Here is a 20,922-nt window from a genome sequence, read left to right on the forward strand (position 1 = left end):
CCACTCTCCTAGAAATCAATGGAAAAATATCCCCGAGTGAGGATTAAATGGGTATTCAAATGGGTAATAAATATTTGAAAACATACTCAAATCAGTGGCAATAGAAAAATTCAACTTAAAACCACAGGAGAGAACACTGCGCACCCACAAAGAACAGCTAAAAAACAAACAAAAAGACCGCCCCCCCACCCCAAAAAAAAGCCACCAAAAAAACAAAACAAAACCTGGTAACACTAACAGCTGGCAAGCATCTGGAAGAACAAGAATTCTCATACAATGCTAATGAGAGGGCAAATCATAGAGTCACTCTGGAAAACAGCTTGGCACTATTTACTAAAGCCAAATATATGCATAAGCTCGGATTCAGCAATTGCACTCATGGGTCTATCTGCAAGAGAAAAGTCTACACGTGTTCAACAAAGACATGTGCAAGAATGTTTCCAACAGTGTTATTTGTTAAAGCCCCAAACTAGAAACAAATCAAATGTCCATCAATAATACAATGAATAAACATATTTTGGTATGGTCACACAATGGAATATTAAACTGCAGGGAAAGAGAATAAGTTACTCTGTATGCAAAACACAAACGAAAGCTGGATTAAAAAAGCTAAACACAGAGGAGACTATGATTTGATTTCATTTTACATAAAGTTCAGAAAGAGGAAAAGGCAATAGAGATCAGAATGGTGAATGCCTTTGTAATGGGGCTAACAGCTGGGGAAGGGCAGAGGGAGGCTGCAGGAGCACTGTTAATGTTCTACATCTTTGTGAGTGGTAACTGAGTGGGTATGTTTAGTTTCTAAAAATTCCTAGAACGTAGTTATGTCTTGTGCACTAACTCATTAGACAGTGCGACAAAATGCAGATATCCACTAATACCCATTCTCCTCTTCCTCTTCTTACTTAATAATAGTATAGCCATGTTACACAACTGCTGGGCAAAATTTTTTTTTAAAATTTATCTTTATTGTTGAAAGTATTACAGATGTCCCCTTTTTTCTTCCATTAAAACCTTCACCCCAATCCCACCCCTTCCCCAGCCTTCACTGCACTTTGTGTCCATGGGTTTTGCATATCCTATATAATAAAAGGCTAATATGCAAACTGACCAAACGGCGGAACGACCAGTGCTATGACATGCACTGACCACCAGGGGGCAAATGCTCAATGCAGGAGCTGCCCCCTGGTGGTCAGTGTACTCCCACAGGGGGAGCACCACTCAGCCAGAAGCCCTGAGCTGGAGTTACGGCTGGTGAGCACAGTAGCGGTGGCAGGAGCCTCTCCCACCTCGGCAGCAGCGCAAAGGATGTCTGACTGACAGCTTAGGTCTGCTCCCCGGCAGGGACGGGGGGCTAAGCCATCAGTCAGACATCCTCTCCCGGTCTGTGAGAGGCACAGGCTGGGCTGAGGGACCCCCACCCCCCGAGTGCACGCATTTCGTGCACTGGGACTCTAGTATGCATATAAGTTCCTTGGTTGATCCATTCCTTCACTCTTCCCCCATTCCCTGCAGCCCCCTAAGACTTGTCAGTATTCACTTCTTGCTTTCATGTCTCTGGATCTATTTTGTTTGTCAGTTTATTTTGTTCATTAGACTATACATATAAGTGAGATCATGTGATATTTGTCTTTCTCTGACTGGCTTATTTTGCATAGCATAATAATTTTTAGGTCCCTTCATATCCTTCTTTCTTACTGCTGCAAAGTATTCCATGGTGTAAATGTATCACTACTTTTTTATCCACTCACCTACTGATGGGCACTAGGGATGCTTCCAGATCTCCCCTCCCCCCAGGGTTTTCTTACTCTTTTATGTTTTATTTTTTAATTCTTTATTGTTGAAAGTATTACATATGTCTCCTTTTTTTGCTTCCAGCTCTTAGCTTTTGTAAGTAACACTGCAATGAACATAGGGGTGCATATATTTTTTCTGATTGGTGTTTCAGGCTTCTTAGGGTATATTCCTAAAAGTGGGACCAATGGGTCAAATGGCAGTACCATTTTTAATTTTTTGAGGAGACTCCAGACTGTTTTTCACGGTGGCTACACCAACCTGCATTCCCACCAGAAGTGTACTAGGATTCCCTTTTCTCTACATCCTCTTCAGAACTTGTTGATTTATTGATGGTAGCCATTCTGACAGGTGTGAGGTGCTACCTCATTGTCATTTTAAATTGCATCTCCCTGAAGATTAGTGATGTTGAGCATTTTTTTCACATGTATCTTGGCCACCTGTATGTCCTCTTTGGAGAAGTGTCTGCTAGGTTCTCAGCCCATTTTTAAATTGGATTGTTTGTCTTTTGTTGAGTTGTATGAGTACTTTACATATTTTGGAAATTAACGCCTTATCATAGATGCCTCTTTGACAAATATGTTCTCCCAGACTGTGGGTTCTGTTTTCATTTTGCTGTTGATTTCTTTTACTGCGCAGAAACTTTTTATTTTAATGTGGTCCCATTTGTTTACTTGTTCCTTTGTTTCTCTTACCCTAGGCATTTTATCAGTGAAAATTCTGCTACATGGGATGTCTGAGATTTTGCTGCCAATGGTTTCTTCTAGGATTTTTGTGGTTTCACGACTTACATTTAAGTCTTTAATCCATTTTGAGTTTATTCTTGTGTATGGTGTAAGTTGGCAGTCTAGTTTCATTTTTTTTTTTACATGTACCTGTCCAATTATCCCAACACCATTTATTGAAGAGACCGCCTTTACTCCATTGTATACTCTTGCCTCCTTTGCCAAATATTAATTGAGCATAATGGCTTGGCTTGATTTCTAGAGTCTCTGTTCTGTCCCATTGATCTATATGCCTGTTCTTGTGCCAGTACCAGGCTGTTTTGATTGCAGTGGATTTATAAAATAACTTGATGTCTTGTACTGTGATCCCTCCAATTTTGTTCTTTCTCAAGATTGCTACAGCTGCTATTCAGGGTATTTTTTTGGTTCCATAAAATTTTTTGGAGCACTTGTTCTTGCAATCCCGGCGTACATTTCACATCCTGGATGATAGCTGACCTTGTCCAGAAGGAGGGAGAGCGGGGGCGAGGGAGGGAGGAGGGAAGGGCAAGACCAGGAAACGTAAGGAGCCAGACTGCTTCACATTTATGACTGTTCGCAACCATCCCCTTTCTCAGTCGTTCTAGAATGTGGCCCTCTGATCTGTGAAATATGCTGTTGGTATTTTTAATAGTGATTGTGTTGAATCTATAGAGTGCTTTGGGTAGTATGGACACTTGGATGATGTTAATTCTTCCAATCCATGAACACAATATCTTCTTACATTTTATTGTATCTTTCTCTATTTGTTTTTTAAATGTCCTATAGTTGTTTGAATACAGGTCTGGATGTCTCCACGGCTCTCATCTGTGTCTGAAATTCTTTGACTTTCCTGAAAAGACTTAATGACCATCATGCAATTACAGTCGGCTGGAGGCTACAGTGGGAAAGCCTAGACTTCTGTGACATTCTTGTACACACAACTTGAAGGAAGCTTTCCAAAGATGGAAAACAATGCTTTTTATTACGTGGACTATAGAACTGAAGCACAAGAAGTTGTGCATTTTCCAGGTGTGCCTTTTGGTCATCCCAGGACCAATAAGCACCAAATATGAAGAACAAAGAAAAAAGTATCTTCAAAATATGAAGCATTAATGACTCAGGTGCATAAAGGTATATTGAGTTAATGTAGCCAAAGAGAAATAAGGACACAAAAGAAGGACTAGTCAATGGATTGATGTGTTTTGGATGATGAATCAAAAAAACAAAATGGATTATTTTCTTTCTGGACTCTCAAGGGGCTCTTAGTTTTCATATGGCCTAAGAGTTGAGTTTATGTTCCTTTGAAATGAATACATTTGTAATATTTTGTGAGGTAATGAATGATGTGGTTAGTCCACAGGAGGTTAAAAAACCTCCATTTTTTAAATGGCTTATTAATATACAAGTTATCTTACCTGGGGGTTTTTAAATACAGCATATTTTTCCTCTTTCTTCAAAAATACCACTTTATTTTCTGTGTCTCTTGTCCAGTCTGATAAGACTTCAACAACATTTTCATGGTCTTCAAAAAACCTTTCTGATGAAATAAGAAAAACAAGACAGTATTGAGTTAAGCACAATGCCTCATATTTCACACAGGTTTTTAGAAACTTCTATTTCTTAGATGATGTCACATTGTAAAATTCCTGTTAAATTTCTCTTTAGTGTGTCAGATCTTCAACTTATTTTCCATAAAAAACATGGCAGATGAACCTACACTATAGTAATAATGGTCAGCCATTGAAATTTTCCATATTAGCATTTTTGACGATAAATTGTTTCAGGTAGAGGTAAATATCCTCTCTGTAAGGAGGAAAATTAGGCAATAATTGGTTTAAACAACTGTGAGATATGAGATAAGCTCTCTAAAACATCATTCCTTAAGCTTTTAAAACAATAAATGAATATGGGAACCACACCTAAACATACAGAAGGCTTTCACCTTTGTACTTGACTCAGAGTTGAAGAAAACTTCAAGAGGTTCTTTCAGTGTAGGCCATTTCCTCCAGAAAAAATTTTCACTAAAAGCTTCCGTGGGAACCATGTCAGGGTCCCCGGATAATCAAGGCCAATGGGAGCACAGAGACCTTGTTGTCAATACATCAGAATGGCCAAGGCTGCTCTGAGCATGAGCCTAATCGGGGTGCCCAAGGCCAAGATACCATGAGCAGGTACAGGGACACACAGTACACTATGTCCTTCTGCACTGTTGGCAACTAGACTTCTTTGACCAGGTGTCTGCTAGAGAGAGAGCAGCTGAGCCGAGGTTAGAGTGCTCAGGGAAGAGAGGTGATAAGCACAGAGAATATTGCCTGTGTGTGCAGTAGAGAAGAGAGCTCAGACGGAGCTGAGAGCTGGTACTGCTACGATATAAGGCCAAGAGCTCATAGAGAGCTCAGATATAGTTACCATGTTAACTAGCCAGTGTGCTGGGCAGGGCAGACAGGAGAAGCTGCTGAGCCAGAGAGCTCAGGTACCACTATGACGGGAGGCGGTGAGTCTAGGGGGCAGTGTGCAGCTGCTCAGATAATAGCAGTGGATACAGAGATTAATGCTGCTTTTGTGGGAAAGATGTACATGTTAACCAGCCAGTGTCGGCTGCCTGCCTGAATGGACTTTGCTGTAAGGAACTGTTTTGCCTGATGGCTATGTGGCCCACTGGCTTCTGCAATAAAGACTCATTCTTATACAGCCACAATCTCTCATGGCTTCTCCATCTGCCCCACTGCCAAGAATTGAATCATACTCAGATCTTCAGAGCACCAGAGCTCATGCAGGGCTCCTGCTGTCTCTGACAGCTTCTAAAACAGGAAATTCTCTATGTCATCAAGTTCTCCAGGGAGATAATTGCTCTGCGAGTGGCATTGAGAATGAGAAGTAACAGTATTTCTTTAATTTTTCTTTCTTCTTTTTTAAAACTAGATCAATTTCTATCAACACTACTTTGCTCTTTGGAGTAGAGCCTCTTCAACTAGACCAGTGGTTGGCAAACCGCGGCTCGCGAGCCACATGCGGCTCTTTGGCCCCTTGAGTGTGGCTCTTCCACAAAATACCACGGCCTGGGCGAGTCTATTTTGAAGAAGTGGCATTAGAAGAAGTTTAAGTTTAAAAATTTGGCTCTCAAAAGAAATTTCAATCGTTGTACTGTTGATATTTGGCTCTGTTGACTAATGAGTTTGCCGATCACTGAACTAGACAAAGTATCAGACAATAGGCGAGTGGGAGTGAGAAAGGGAAAATGGAGAGTGATGTGAAACAGAATTAAACTATAGTTAAAAATGGGAACTCTAAAGAAACATTAGCAGACAGATACCCATAATCTGCCCAGCTTATAAGCATGTAATATGAAGTATCGTCCTGTCACTTTCTTTCCCTTAGGAGCCATTAGAGAAGTGACAGTAATAATGCTTACATTCCCCAAGGTCTGGCCACCTGCTATAATTTTGCCTATTCATTTCTTCCCCAATAAGAAATGAAGAGACAAGAACTGAATCTGGCCGAAGGGAAGTGATGTCTTGGAAGTCTTGATGCCCTTCAATCAAACTCTTCTGAATAGACAAAAACCCATTTTAAAGCAAACCCAAATATTTTTGGGACTTACCAATTTGTAGTTCTGGGTATATTTCATAAAGACACCAATCTACACTGCAGTCACAATGGGTTTTCTCAAAAAGGTTGTCTAGAACGTCTCGGGCCAATTGCCGCTCATCCACCATCAGTGACTTCGTGCTGTTATCATTCATATACACCTTGACAACCAGCTGAGGATAAAGCCACAGAGCAGCCACTCAATGTCAACCACTAAAGAAGGCCACCAAGATTTAAGGTTTCAAAGTTGCTATTGCTTCTGCTAATTTAAATAAGAAAGTGTTCCACGAATGGACTCAATATGAATTCACTCCCACTCTGAACACTTGTTTAAGGTACTAGGAATATAGAGCTGGAGAAACCAATTCACAAAAATAGAAAAATGTACAATAAACAAAGTTTTTGCCCGGGAAGAGATTGCATTCTAATGAGGGAGGCAGAAGACAAACAGAACAAAGGAAGTACTAAGTTCATGTTTTCCTGACATTTGTCTGTTACTTATTCAGGTTCATCTTGGAGCCCAGAGCATTTCATATCTTTTTTCTTTTTTTGACATGTACAAATCTTCCTCCCTCCCTTCCTTCCTTCCTTCCTTCCTTCCTTCCTTCCTTCCTTCCTTCCTTCCTTCCTTCCTTCCTTCCTTCCTTCCTTCCTTCTTTCCTTCCTTTCTTCCTTCCTTCCTTCCATTGTCTCAGAAGCATTTCTTGATTGAAAGCCACACCTGTATCTTTGTAACAGATTCTTCTCTTTTGTTTAGCTGGAGCGGGGTCCCTTTTCATGCAACCCAAGAATTCTAAGACAATCACTGCACAACCTCCAGCCTGCAGTGCACACAACTACTCCACACACAACCAGTAGAGAAATCCTGTAAACATCACCAACCAGAACCATCTGATACTCTTGCTTAAATTTCTATTCTTTTTTTTTTTTTTTCAGAGAGTGGAAGGGAGGGGGATAGACAGGGAGAGAGAAACATCAATGTGAGAGAGACACATTGATAGGTTGCCTCCCATAGGTGCCCTGACCAGGGCCGGGGATTGAGCCTGCAACCAACGTACAAGGTATGCGCCCTTGACTGGAATCGAACCAGGGACCCTTCAGTCTGAGGGCTGACGCTCTATCCACTGAGCCAAACCACTAGGGCTTAAATTTTTATTCTAACTTGAAAAATTAGAAAGGGAAGTATGAAATAGCTACAGACAAGTTCTGCCTACTCTATTTCCTAGGGTTGGTCATGGTAATTCACAAATGAGACTTATCACTATTTAAAAAGTGATTAGGTCGACTGGAGAAAGTGGCCATACAAGTGGTAACATATCTTCCTCCCAAAAGTTTGGGTTAGATTCTGAACAAACTGGGAAACTACTCCTCCTATCCCACTTCCACCTAATCTGATTTTCAGAACATCATGTTGTCAACAGAGTGAAGGTGCAGTTCCCTCCGACTGTTACGCAGAGTTACTGATAGCAACCAAGAATGTGGACGGTGATAAAAACCTGGGTTAGCAGCAGGCAAAGACGACAGGTTGAAGCTTCATGTAGTGCAAGCATGTCAAACTCAAAGGCTAACATGGGCCAAATAAATGAGGCATGTAGCCCGTGGGCTGTGAGTTTGACATGCTTAATGTAGTGCCTTGTCTTTCCAAGAGTCAAAATGTAGAAAACAGGGCAGGAAAAGTGCATTTCCGGCTCCTGGGACCATTCAAATTCAAGCTTCCTAAGAACACCTATTCCCCCTTGAAAACCTGTGGCTCAGAAACCTCCAGTTGGATCGTTGCTTTCATTCATGTTTGTCTTCTGCTGCATTTAAAATGATAGGTCCAGTGCCAAAGACACATTCACCTGACCTACAAATAAGGCCTGGAGGGTTACACGGGAAAAGATACATTCCTTAAATAGTGGTCTTCACTATGATTTATTTTCTGTGGAAGGTATACTCATTGATCTCTGCTGAGAATTATTGCAATAAAGCAGCAATTTTCAACATTTTTCACCTCATAGCACACAGAAATGAATTTCTAAAATTCTGCGGCACACCAAAAAAATATATATATTTTGCTGACCTGACAAAAAAAAGGTATAATTTTGATTCATTCACACTGGATGGCTATTGTTGTGTTGGCTGTTGTCATTTTCTTATTTGACAATCTAAGGGAAAAGAGGTCAGTGACGCTGACTAAATAGTCAGGTACTGCATGTCTTAAGATTTCTTGTGGCACACCTGTTGAAAATCGATGCCATAAAGTAGCTATATGTCCTAGGAAACATTGCCAATGCTGGGATTTAGAAGACTTAATTTTCCTGATGGAAAAATTAATGATATATGACCACATTTCATTCTTACTTAGAAAATCTTGAGAAAATAAAACATGCTGGTGTTTTATTTTTATATATAGAGAAAAAAATAAATCACCTAATTTGACAATGATGAAAGATTTTTTTGCATAAATTGCAAACTAAATTTAATCCACATGTAGTTATGAATGCCCCTAAGTATAAAACTTAGAAAACAAGAAAACCAAGAGAAGGCTGGTAATTTTTTTTTCACAAACTTTGAAATGAATTTATTGCATGAACAGACATATAATAACTAGAATAATAGGGTAGATATTTTTAAAAGATTGTAATTAAGTGAAGATTATGAGACTGAAAATATCCTTTATACCCATGTAATTGAATAAAATGTTAAAAATTTCAGGAAAAAAAGCAAGTTTATGATCAATTCATGGTCAATATATTCTACATATATAACTTTAAAAAAATGAAACTGTGAAATTTAGTCCAGCTTTTTACCGCTTCTATTTTTTTTTAATTTCTTTATTGATTAAGGTATCACATATTTGTCCTCATGCCCCCATTCCCATCCCACACCCCTCCCCACACATGCTCCCACCCCCCTGTTGTCCCCAACCAAGGCTGGTAATTTTTAGCAAAAAGGAATCATATTTATTATCTTTCACAGCTTCCATCACATTTGCAAACTGAAGAGTATGTACCGGTATACTAACACATAACACTGCTAAATCGCAGTTGTGTGATTTAGCAAACTACGTACTTTTCATATCTATACTATGTGATACAATATAGGTAAAATGATTCAAGAATGAAAAGCTTCCCTTTTCTAATCCAATAAATATAGTATCAATTTTCAATTGGTGTGCCACAAGAATTTTTAAAACATGCAATACCTGACTACTTAGTCAGGGGCACTGATCTCTTTTCCCTTAGATTGTCAAATTAAAAAATGACAATGATTCTCCCTCATCATATATGTTTCTATTTCTCTCTTCTTCTTCCCTCCTCTCTCTGAAATCAATAAAAACATATTTAAAAAAAACAATCAACTAATGAATGCACGAATAAGTAAAACAACAAAACGATGTGTGTTTTTTGCTTTCTCTTTCTCTCTCTAAAAATCAATCAATTTAAAAAAAAGTCTGGAGAAAAAAGATGGTGACCGGCAGGAAGGTAGGGAGAGAGAGAGTGTGAGTGAGGAACCCATAGAGGAGAGTGTAGATGTGTGTGGTGTGTGTGTGTGTATGAGATAGGGTCAGTTAGATTCTGCAGGTCTTCCAAGGGGCTCCCTAACAGGGCAGCCCTAGACGGCGGAGCCCCGCGCACAAAGCGGACACTTCTTGGCGGCTGGTGCGGACGCGGAGACCACGCCATCTTGAGAAACAGAGCTGCCTGAGACTCGGATCCTGGCTTCTGACACAAACCAGGATCCTGCAGCCACTGGGGACAGAGAACTGCTAGCACAGCTTCAGACCAACAAACAACAAGAATCCAGACTTCCCCGCAGATTTCCGTGAGTCAAAGAGCCTATTCCCCTCCTCGCAGGCACGTGGATAGCGCCATAGAAACTGATAGACCCGCCCCTCCCCCAAGCTGCTGAGCGCCAACAGGGGCGCGGAAAGCGCCATAGTAACTGATAGACCCGCCCCTTGCCCAAGCTGCCGTGCTTTGTGCAGGGACGCGCTCCCCCTTAGCGAATTTGGCGCGCGAACGCGCGCGCGGGACAGAAGCAGCTCCCCGTCGGGGAAATCTGTCAGTGCACACAGAGGGCTCCCCTTCGGGGAATTTGGGGGAATTTGGCTCGCGGGTCACAGCTCCCCCTTCGGGGATTCTTAGAGCGTGCACAGAGGGGCTTCCCTTTGGGGAATTTGGCGCGCAGGACGGACTCCGCCCCCCTTCCGGGACTCTGGGAGAGTGCACTGAGCCAGCTCACCTTCAGGATTTTAAGAATGTGCGCTCTAGCCGGTTTGGCTCAGTAGAGAGAGCACACACAGGATGCAGCTCCACTTCAGGGAATTTGGCACGCTGGACACAGCTGCCTGGGATCCCTGACTCACAGCGCATTCACAGTAAGAGCCAGCGACCCCAATTGTTGGTGCGTGCACACACAGGGACCCTGATTCTCAACGAGAAACCGCACAAGGCAACAGAGACTTTGACACTCGAGTCTTGGTGCAGACACAGGGAAACTCTGACTCCTGGCACATGCTAAGGATCTCATTCTCGGCACATACCAACAGTGTGGTGCAGACAGGGCCCCTGATTCTAAATGTGCACACGAGACCACACGGAACACTGGGGACACTGATCCTGGGCAAGTCTGGTTCCCACCAACCAAAGGCAGCCACACGTCCTAGTGTCAGAGCACTTCAGTGAAACTAGGGTGGAGCGAAGTCCCCACAGCACACAGCCCAGGTCCACGCAAACGGAAGCTTGAGCTTTCTGGTAATAGCCAGAATGGGGAAACGAAATAACTCACAGAGGAAAGAAAATGTGGAGTTGCCAAGAAAGGAAATTAGTGAAACTGAAGCTTGCAACATGACCGAAAAGGAGTTCAGAGTAATGGTCATGGAATTTATACATTGGAAGGATGAGAAAATCAACAACTTATGCAAGAATCAGGAAGAAATGAAAAGTGATATAGCTACAATCAAAAACACCATGGAAAGTTTCAACAGTAGACTACAAGAAGCAGAGGACCAAATTAGTGAGTTAGAAGATCAGGTACAGAAACAAACTCAATCTGAACAGCAATTGGAGAAAAAAATTAAAAAGCAGGAGGAAAGCCTAAAGGAGCTTCGGGACAACATGAAACGAAGTAACATGCGTATAATAGGGCTGCCAGAAGGACAAGAAGAGCAGCAGGGATTAGAAAATCTATTCGAAGAAATAATGACAGAAAACTTCCCGGATATGGGAAAGATAAAAGTTACGCAAGTACAGAGAGTCCCAAGCAGGATCAACCCCAAAAGACCCACACCAAGACATGTCATAATTTCAATGGCAAATATAAATGATAAAGAGAGAATCCTAAAGGCGGCAAGAGAGAGACAGAGAGTTACCTACAAAGGAACACCCATCAGATTGTCAAATGATTACTCAACAGAAACACAACAAGCTAGAAGTGAATGGAAGGAGGTATACAAAGTGTTGCAAAGCAAAGGACTGAATCCAAGAATACTATATCCAGCAAGACTATCAATCAAAATTGAAGGGGAAATCAGGAGCTTTGCAGACAAAAAAAGCCTCAGGGAGTTTATCACCACCAAACCAGCAATGCAAGAATTGCTAAAGGGAATACTGTAAAAAGAAGAAATAAACAGGTAAGAAGGAATACAGACACAAAAATAGATATGACTACAAACAAATACCTTTCAGTAATAACTTTAAATGTAAACGGACTAAATGCTCCAATCAAAAGACATCGAGTAGCTGAATGGATAAAAAAACACGACCCATATATATGCTGTCTACAAGAGACCCACCTCAGAACAAGAGACTCACACAGATTGAAAGTGAAGGGATGGAAAAATATCTTTCAGGCAAATGGAAATGAAAAAAAAGCTGGGGTAGCAATACTTATATCTGACAAAATAGACCTCAAAGTAAATGCCATAACAAGAGATAAGGAAGGCCACTTCATAATACTAAAGGGAGAAATCCAACAAGAAGAAATAATTCTGGTAAACATATACGCTCCCAATATCGGAGCACCCAAATACATAAAAAAACTCCTGGAGGATGTCAAGGGAGAGATTAATAGCAATACAATCATAGTAGGAGACTTTAATACCCCACTATCACCACTGGACAAATCCTCTAAACAAAAAATCAGCAAAGAAACAGCAATCCTAAATGACTCACTAGACCAGATGGAATTAATTGACATCTTCAGAACATTTCACCCCAAAGCCACAGAATATACATTCTTCTCAAGTGCACATGGGTCATTTTCAAAGATAGACCATATGCTGGGTCACAGGCAAAGTCTCTTCAAATTCAAGAAGATAGAAATTATATCAAGCATCTTCTCAGATCACAGTGGCATAAAACTGGAAATCAACTACAATAAATACAATCCAAAGAAATCAAACACATGGAGACTAAACAGCATGCTATTAAACAAGGACTGGGTCACCAGAGAGATCAAGGAAGAAATAAAAAACATCATGGCAACAAATGACAATGAAAACACAACAATCCAAAATCTATGGGACACAGCGAAAGCAGTCTTGAGAGGGAAGTTCATAGCTCTACAAGCCTATTGCAAAAAACAAGAAACAATGGTAATAAATTACTTAACCCTACAACTCAAAGAGCTAGAAAAAGAGCAGCAAGAAAAGCCCAGTGTAACCAGAAGGAAGGAAATAACAAAGATCAGAGCAGAGATAAATGACATAGAGACCAAAGAAACAATACATAAGATCAACAAAACCAAGAGCTGGTTCTTTGAAAGGATAAACAAGATTGATGAACCTCTAGCCAGGCTCACCAAGAAGCAAAGAGAAAGGACCCAAATAAACAAAATCAGAAATGAAAGAGGTGAAATAACAACAGACCCCACTGAGATACAAAGGATTGTTACAAAATACTACGAACAACTCTATTCCAACAAACTGGACAACCTGGAGGAAATGGACATATTCCTAGAAAAATATAACCTTCCAAAAATCAATCAAGAAGAATCTAAACAGCTCAATAGGCCAATAACTATGGACGAAATTGAAGCAGTCATCAAAAAGCTTCCGACAAACAAAAGCCCGGGGCCTGATGGCTTCACAGGAGAGTTTTACCAAACATTCAAGGAAGAACTAAAACCTATCCTCCTCAGACTATTCCAAAAAATTCAAGAGGAAGGAACACTTCCAAGCTCCTTCTATGAAGCCAGCATCACCCTAATACCAAAACCAGATAAAGACAACACAATGAAAGAGAATTACAGACCAATATCCCTCATGAACATAGATGCCAAAATCCTCAACAAAATTCTAGCAAATCGGCTCCAGCAGTACATCAGAAAGATCATACACCATGACCAAGTAGGATTTATCCCAGGAATGCAAGGATGGTACAATATCCGCAAATCAATAAACGTGATACATCACATAAACAAATTGAAAGATAAAAATCACATAGTCATATCAATTGATGCAGAAAAAGCATTTGACAAAATCCAACACCCTTTCTTGATAAAAACTCTCAACAAGGTGGGAATAGATGGCTCATACCTCAACATAATAGAAGCTATATATGATAAACCCACAGCAAACATCATACTCAATGGACAAAAACTAAAAACATTTCCCCTAAGAACAGGAACAAGACAGGGATGCCCACTCTCACCACTCCTGTTTGACATAGTACTGGAAGTATTAGCCATTGCAATTAGACAAGAAGAAGAAATAAAAGGCATCCAAATTGGAAAAGAACAAGTAAAGCTGTCTTTATTTGCAGATGATATGATATTGTACATAAAAAATCTGAAAGACTCTGTCAAAAAACTAATAGACTTAATAAATGCATTCGGCAATGTAGCAGGATACAAAATTAACGCCAAGAAATCTATGGCCTTTCTATACACCAATAGTGAACTTACAGACAGAGAGACTAAAAAGGCAATCCCATTTACCATCGCACCAAAAAAATTAAGATACCTAGGAATAAACTTAACTAAGGAGGTAAAAGACCTATACACGGAAAACTACAGGACACTGAAAAAAGAGATAGAGGAAGACGTAAACAGATGGAAGAACATACCATGTTCATGGATTGGTAGAATCAACATCATTAAAATGTCCATACTACCCAAAGCAATCTATAGATTCAATGCACTCCCCATTAAAATACCAACGGCATATTTCACAGACCTTAAAAGAACTCTCCAAAAATTCATCTGGAATAAAAAAAGACCCCGAATAGCCACAGCAATCCTGAGAAAGAAGAATAAAGTAGGAGGGATCTCAATACCAGATTTCAAGCTGTATTACAAAGCCACTGTTCTCAAAACAGCCTGGTACTGGCACAAGAACAGACATATAGATGAATGGAACAGAATAGAGAATCCAGATATTGACCCAAACCACTATGCTCAATTAATATTTGACAAAGGAGGCATGAACATACAATGGAATAAAGACAGTCTCTTCAATAAATGGTGTTGGGAAAATTGGGCAGATACATGCAAAAAAAATGAAGCTTGATCACCAACTTACGCCATACACAAAAATAAACTCAAAATGGATACAGGACTTAAACATAAGATGGGAAACCATAAAAATACTAGAGCAATCCACAGGCAGCAAAATGTCAGACATATGCCAAAAGAAATTCTTCACTGACACTGCCCCTAGGGCAATGGAAGCTAAAGAGAAAATTAACAAATGGGACTACATCAAAATAAAAAGCTTTTTCACAGCAAAAGAAACCATCAACAAAACAACAAGAAGGCCCACTGCATGGGAGAACATATTTGCAAATGGCATCACTGATAAAGCTTTAATCTCCAACATCTACAGGCAGCTTATACAACTTAATAAAAGGAAGATAAATGATCCAATAAAAAAAATGGGCAACAGACCTAAATAGAATCTTTTCAAAAGAAGACAGAAGGAAGGCCAAGAGACACATGAAAACATGCTCAATGTCACTAATTATCCGAGAGATGCAAATCAAAACAACAATGCGGTACCATCTCACACCTGTCAGAATGGCTATCATCAACAAATCAACAAACGACAAGTGTTGGCGAGGATGCGGAGAAAAAGGAACCCTCGTGCACTGCTGGTGGGAATGCAGACTGGTGCAGCCACTGTGGAGAACAGTATGGAGTTTCCTCAAAAAACTGAAAATGGAACTCCCATTTGACTCAGTAATCCCACTCCTGGGAATATATCCGAAGAAACTAGAAACACCAATTAGAAAGGATATATGCACCCCTATGTTCATAGCAGCACAATTCACCATAGCTAAGATTTGGAAACAGCCTAGGTGCCCGTCAGCAGATGACTGGATCAGAAAACTGTGGTACATCTACACAATGGAATACTATGCTGCCATAAAAAAGAAGGAATTCTCATCATTTGCAGCAACCTGGGAGGAATTGGAGAACATTATGTTAAGTGAAATAAGTCAGTCAATGAAAGAAAAATACCACATTATCTCACTCATTTATGGATAATAGAGAACATTATAAACTTGAACAAAAAGATAGATACAGAGACAGTAAAGCATCAAACAGACTGTCAAATTACAAGGGGAAGGTTAGGGAGAGGTGGGGGAGATAGATCAATCAAAGGACTTGTATGCATGCATATAAGCATAACCAATGGATGCAAAACTCTGGGGGGTGGGGGCATATATGGGAGTGGGGTGTGGGGGGGCAATGGTAAGATATGTACACATATAATACCTTAATAAAAAAATTGAAAAAAAAAAGTCTGCATCCAGGGATAGTTATGGAATATTTTTTGAATATCAATCAACGTGTATTGAACACTTTTACTCAAAGGATCATGAACATAAAGTCCAATGCCCTATGTGAAAACAATGATTCACTCAACTCATTTCATTGTGAGAAGCTCTTAAGGATTCTCAGCATCAGATGGTATGTGCTTCGAGAAATTGAAATAAGACAAAACTGTTTCATCTTTTTCTTTATTTATCAATTTACTATTATTAACTTTAATTAGGTATATGCTTCTACTAAAGTTAAATACAGGTGTTTCTGTTATAATGCAATGAATGTACTCCTGAAAAACTCATGCTCTACAAAAAAATGCACAGTAAAACTATAGGCTTATTCAGGATAAGGTTAAGGGCAGGTCTCTAAGACCTATGCAACCCTGAACCAGAGCACTAGCAAATCAACATTCGGTACATTGGGAGATAAGTTGGACATCCAGGCCAGGCAGCGAGGGTGGAGGCTGCGTCAGGGGATATGAAAAATGCACAAAAGCAATCTCAGAAATGCTGAGATGGAGGCAAGGCCAACAGAAGCTGAGCTCTGACCCAGTTAAGGTGGGTCCAGAAGGTGGTGCCCCCTGCTATTAGCTAACAGCTGAGCAGAACCAGAGAGGCCCCTTGAGTGTGAGGGAACCCTGGGTAGAGAGGCTTCAAAACATCCACATGTATATGAACGTAAGTCTCCTATTTATGAATCACGAAGGACCAGCTGATGTCATAGAAAGAGTACCTATATCATTTATCTTTGTCCTTAAATTAAAAAAAATTATAATTATTTGAAAAGTAGCACTTGACATTTTATTTTTAAAGAATTAAGTATAATAAAATGTCATTAACTTCTCCATGCAAAAGGGATTCATAGTTTACCTTTTTGACTTTGGCCTCTTTCAGTTTTTCCAATGCCAGCTTAATTTTATCAGCCTTCGCCTGGGCTTCTTCTTCTTCCTGTAAAATGACATTCAACCCACTCCATTAAAGGATACCAGCAAAAAAAAAAAAAAAAAAAAAAAAAGGATACCAGCAAGTAAACTCCTGTGCCATTGCTAGTGTCTTAGTTACTTTATGTTAGCAAAAGGCTATATTATAGGGCACCAAATTTCACATGATCGATTTTCAGAATTAAGTAACCATAACAAAAATCTCCAGCTTAGAAATCTAGAAGGCTAACAGAACTTCACATATTTGATCCAAAAAAGTCTGCTTGGCTCAAACCTGGGGTGCAATCTGAGGAGTCTATAGGTGTATCTCAAGAGATTTGAGCACTTTCAGAAATTGTATGCTTTTTTTAAAAAAACATTTTAATTGCAACCATCACCACCATCCATCTACCGAACTATTTTCATATGAGGCACTTAGAGTAGTTAAACTCATAGAGATAGAAAGTAGAATAGTAGTTGCCAGGGGCTTCAGGGAAGGGGGAATAGGGAATTATAATTTAATAGGTATAGAGTTTCAGCCCAGCTGGTGGCTCAGTTGGTTGGAGTGTCATCAGTACACCAAAGGTTTTGGGTTCAATTCTGGTCAGGGAACATACATAGGTTGTGGGTGTGATCCCTGTCCCCAAATGTACAGGAGGCAACCAATCTATGTTTCCCCCTCTCTTTATCTCTCTCTCAAAATAATAATAAAAAAATCCTATTGTGTATATGTAAACACAAGAAATAAAAAAAAATCCTGCCATTTATGGCAATATGAATGAACCTTGAGGGCATTATGTTAAGTGAGATAAGTCAGACAGAGAAAGACAAATACTGTATGATCTCACTTAAATGTGGAATCTAATCATAGAAACAGAGAGTAGAGTGGTGGGAGCTAGGGCATGGGAGATGAGGGAAATAGGAAGATGTTGCTGAAAAGGTACAAACTTCCAGTTATATGGTAAGTAAGTTTGGGGGATCTAACATACAGCATGGTGACTATAGTAAAAAATACTGTTAAATATACTTGAAAGTTGTTAAGACAGTAGATCTAAATGTTCTCACCACATATACACAAAAAAGGTAACTATGTAGACTATGTAGAGTGATGGAGGTGTTAACTAATCTTACTGTGAAATCATTTCATAATCTCTGTATCAAATCATTGTGTTGTACACCTTAAACTTACAGAATATTACGTTAAATACAGCTCAATAAAAGTGAAAAAAGAGCCTCTGCTCTATATGGATCACCAATTTTTAAAAAATAAATATATTTTTATTGATTTTTAGAGGGTGAGGGATAGAGATAGAAACATCAATGAAAGAGAAACGTCATTGATTGGCTGCCTTCTGTACCCGCCTTACTGGGGATCAGGCTGCAACCAGAGCATGTGCCCTGACCAGGAATTGAACTGTGACCTTTTGGTTCCTGGGTTGATACTCAACCACTGAGCACACTGGCCGGGCTATGGATCACCAATTTTTAAATAAAATTTCTACAATAAATACACAATATAGCAATGAATATGATTTAATATTTAATTTTTATTTAATATTTGTTCATTCTAAAGGCATTATAGAAACTTTCAGGGTTACTAGGGTCATATTTATGAACACTGACCATCATCACACAATTCAACAAATATGGAAGTCACAAGAAATGGAATGATATTCTTTAATATATATTTTAATCATCACCTGAGTTTCCATTGAATTTTAGATTGAAAGAGAGAGAGGGAGAGGGAGAGAGAGAGAGAGAGAGAGAGAGAGAGAGAGAGAGAGAGAGAAACATTGCAGTGTGAGAGACACATTGATTGGTTGCCTCCTACATGTGCCCTGACCAGGATGGGGTTGGAATCCTTAACTGAAGTACATGCCCTTGACCAGGAATGAAACCACGACTCTTTGGTCCCCAGGTGGACACTCTAACCACTGAGCAACCGGCCAGGGCTAAAACATTTTGAAAGTGTTTTACTCTAAGAAATCTTAAAAGTTTTTTTTTTTACATTTATGAGAGAAATGTTATAAGATGACATCCCAAAAAATGACCACATAAACTTTCTAGTTGTTTTCCCAGTATTCACAAATGTATTAATATCAAGTATTCATCACCTACCTGCCCACAGCACCCACCCCTAACTACAACATTACAAGTGATTTTTAGATATATCTTTGCCCTACTGAACAGGGCTGACCAATTCAGCAAAATTCCATTTAGTTCAATTCAGAAATATGTAAGGAATGCTTTCTATTCTTCATGTGCTGGGTTAGCACCAGGAACACAGAAATGTATAAATCAGTTTCACAGCTCAGACCACGTTAATAAAACACCCTCCAAAGTTGATTATTAGCAGGAAGTGCTGCATATAAATACAGATTTTAGCCAAACTATAATTCCTGATTATGACCTTAATATGTTCTTTATACACACCTAAGGGTCTTATTTTTAGAGAACTCTGCCTTCCCAACGGACATACTCAGTATCCTTGTTTCTCACTATCTCAGAGCTTGTGGGGTACAAACTTCTGAATGTCCCTCTCACTTGGAAGAAAATAAAAATGATGGGTAGCAGAGGTCCTGCCATCTCTGCCCAGGCACTTACCTGAGAGAGAGGTTCAGGAGGTGGTGGTGGCAGAGGCAGGTCTAACATGGGGTCTGCTGGTGGAGGCGGTAAATCATCCTCATATTGGCTCATACTAGTTGCAACGACATTTGCTCCATAACCAGGAGTGGCTGCGCCACTGAAATGTGCCACTTCCGGAGGGGCCGGATGATATGGACTCTGGGAAGACTCTTTCTGTGCCTGGATTGTCCTCTGTTCAGCTTCACTTATATCTGCTACCAGATCTGCCATGAGCGCATCTAAATCTTGGTCTTCCAGTGCATTTAAGGATTCTGATAAGGGAAAATTACATTAATAATCAAAACAAAGATTTGTGCCTGAAAAAACAGAATAAAGGTCATTTTCAGAATAATATTTGAATACTGGTCTCAAGGGATTGAGAGTGGGTATAGGACAATAAGGAGAGGCTGGTAAAGGGGGAAAAACGTTCAGTTATAAGATGAATAAGGTCTGAGGGTCTAATGGTGACCATAATTAATAGCACTGTATTGTATGACTGAAATTTACAGGGAGAAAAGAACTTACATGTCTATAAAAAAAGAGAGAAAAGGTTACCTATATGAGTGTGGAAAGGCAAATCTTCATTGATCATATGTGCAAGTACTGTATTTTCTGGCATATAAGACGACCTTTTAACCCAGGAAAATCTTCTCAAAAGTCGGGGGGTTTTATACGCCGGAAAATACGGTATTCACTCTCAGCTCCAGCACTGGGACAGCAGCTTGTGGGGGATACAGGTACCGTATTTTCCGGTGTATAAGACCCCCAACTTTTGAGAAGATTTTCCTGGGTTAAAAAGTCATCTTATACGCCGGAAAATACGGTATATGCTATCTATTAATGCTATCCTATCTAATAATAGAGTAACATGCAAATTAACCATCACTCAACGACAAAAATGGCAGCCCACATAGCCACAAGATGGCAGCGCCCAGTCCGCTCAGCTCTGCTGCTGGAGTGTCCAGTCTGTTGGCAGGAGCAGTGAAGCTGGATACGCCGCCGGAGGGGTTTTTGATTCGCCCCCAGATATGGCAGTCAGAGCCTGGACAGCAGGGAATGGAGGCTTTGGCGGCAGTGGGGAAGCCCCAGGCCCTGCAAACAGAGCCGGGCCGGGACAGCAGGGCATGGAGGCTTCCTTAGTGCGGCAGTGGGGAAGCCCCAGGCCCTGCAAACAGAGCCCAGACAGCAGGGCATGGCGGCTTCCACAGCAGTGAGGAAGCCCCAGGTCCTGCAAACAGAGCCCGGACAGCAGGGCATGGAGGCTTCCTTAGTGTGTCGGTGTCCTCAAAGCCCCCAGCCTGGCAGACAGAGCACACTGCAGGGCATTGGGGCTTCCTTCACATGGCGCAGGGTGGCGGCAGGCAGAGAGCCACAGCAGGGCATGGGGGCTTCATCTCCATGGCTGCAGCGAAACCTCCAGGCCAAGAGAGAGCAGAGAACCACGGGGAGTGGGCCTAAGCCATCAGTAGGACATCCCCTGAGAGCTCCTGGATTGTA

General features: G+C 40.5%; 1 protein-coding gene across 4 annotated transcripts in view; it reads right to left on the reverse strand.

Moving 5' to 3' along the window:
* APBB1IP (amyloid beta precursor protein binding family B member 1 interacting protein) overlaps positions 1–20,922 on the reverse strand; it is a 123,232-nt gene that overhangs the window by 38,176 nt on the left and 64,134 nt on the right. For all 4 annotated transcript variants that reach the window (XM_079772955.1, XM_079772956.1, XM_079772954.1 and 1 more), the window contains exons 4-7: positions 19,405–19,697; positions 16,751–16,828; positions 6,142–6,301; positions 3,956–4,077 (exon numbers count right to left, since the gene is read on the reverse strand). In XM_079772955.1, the coding sequence (XP_079629081.1) occupies positions 3,956–4,077; positions 6,142–6,301; positions 16,751–16,828; positions 19,405–19,697 (653 nt within the window). The remainder of the gene's footprint in view (positions 1–3,955; positions 4,078–6,141; positions 6,302–16,750; positions 16,829–19,404; positions 19,698–20,922) is intronic.

This window comes from Cnephaeus nilssonii (assembly GCF_951640355.1).
Source record: "Cnephaeus nilssonii genome assembly, chromosome: 1".
Classification (NCBI taxonomy): Eukaryota; Metazoa; Chordata; class Mammalia; order Chiroptera; family Vespertilionidae; genus Cnephaeus; species Cnephaeus nilssonii.